The 1181-nt window shown below is 29.5% G+C and overlaps 1 protein-coding gene across 1 annotated transcript; it reads left to right on the top strand.

Moving 5' to 3' along the window:
- Positions 1 to 489: 489 nt before the first annotated feature.
- Positions 490 to 1176, top strand: LOC126910009 (uncharacterized; the record flags this gene model as incomplete). Its single annotated transcript, XM_050692409.1, has 1 exon — positions 490 to 1176. A coding segment is annotated over exon 1 (672 nt), but the record flags the coding sequence as incomplete, so codon positions are not given.
- Between the last annotated feature and the right edge of the window lie 5 nt (positions 1177 to 1181).

Raw genomic sequence — 1181 nt, 5'->3', positions numbered from 1 at the left:
GGATAGTAATAAGAAAAGTCATGCAATAATTTTTTGTTATATATCATAATTATTTAAACCGTAAACATATGACAAAACCTTGATAACCTTCTAATTATACGTATAATGTTTAATTACACATTATTTCAAGTAAAAATATGTAAGCTTGACTTTCTATGATTTGTATTTCTATTTTTTTTTGTTAAATTATATTCAATATTATTTAAATTAATAAAATGTATATTACATTTTCTTTATTTTCTAATCTGATATAATTTGAAAATTTTTATCATTAAATTAAAGTGGTCAATATATATATTAATAAATATACCTAAAAAGTATTACCAAAATTAGTGTGTAAGATATCGAGATTATTGATAAAATTCTTGTTTGACTATTATCTCCTCATTGGTATTAATAAGTTAGAAATAAATTTATCTGTATCAAGTAATATTTCGAAATCCATTTTATGTAAATAAAACAAATTTTTTAAGATGATATTTTATAATTTATAGATTTCACGGTATGTCATTTACGGCCAAACAAAACAATAATAAACGATTCATGGAATTGATGGACGATATTAAGGAAACACAATGGGAAGATGGAACCGATCAGTGGATCGTTAGATTAAATGGTATGAAGAAATTCGGACCACGAGATATTAACCGGTTGATAAAGCGAAATCCAGAAAAGTATCATAATAACGTACACGTTAAAAAATTATTGGAGTTCTTTAGTGATGCTGATAATAATTTACGCCGAACAATGAACACGAGAAGTCCCCTATCGGTGTTATGTCATGGTGACTTCTGTCGAAATAACATCTTGTTCAAGTACAATGACGATAATCGACCAATTGCTACGATTTTATTAGATCATACTAATATTAGGTATGGATCTCTAGCTCTTGACTTGTCATTCTTTTTATTCCTCAATACCGACCGACAGCTTCGTTTAAATCGATGGGACCAGCTATTGGACGTATACTGCGAATCGTTAGCCGCATCAGTTCCTAGTGGAATTAATGTGCCTGACCGCAAAAGTGTGGAGGCTGAAATGTCCAAACACGCAGTGTACGGGTTGTCGTATATATCCTTTTTCTTGCGAACAATGATGAGAGATGAAAATGAATTAGACATGAATACATTTAATCAAAATAACATGGAAGAATGGTTTGAAGGTTTAATGAGTCTTGGTGG

This window comes from Daktulosphaira vitifoliae, unplaced genomic scaffold (genome assembly GCF_025091365.1).
Source record: "Daktulosphaira vitifoliae isolate Bord-2020 unplaced genomic scaffold, ASM2509136v1 Scaffold_2987, whole genome shotgun sequence".
In the NCBI taxonomy this organism is placed as follows: Eukaryota; Metazoa; Arthropoda; class Insecta; order Hemiptera; family Phylloxeridae; genus Daktulosphaira; species Daktulosphaira vitifoliae.
This window is presented reverse-complemented; position numbering and strand designations above follow the sequence as displayed.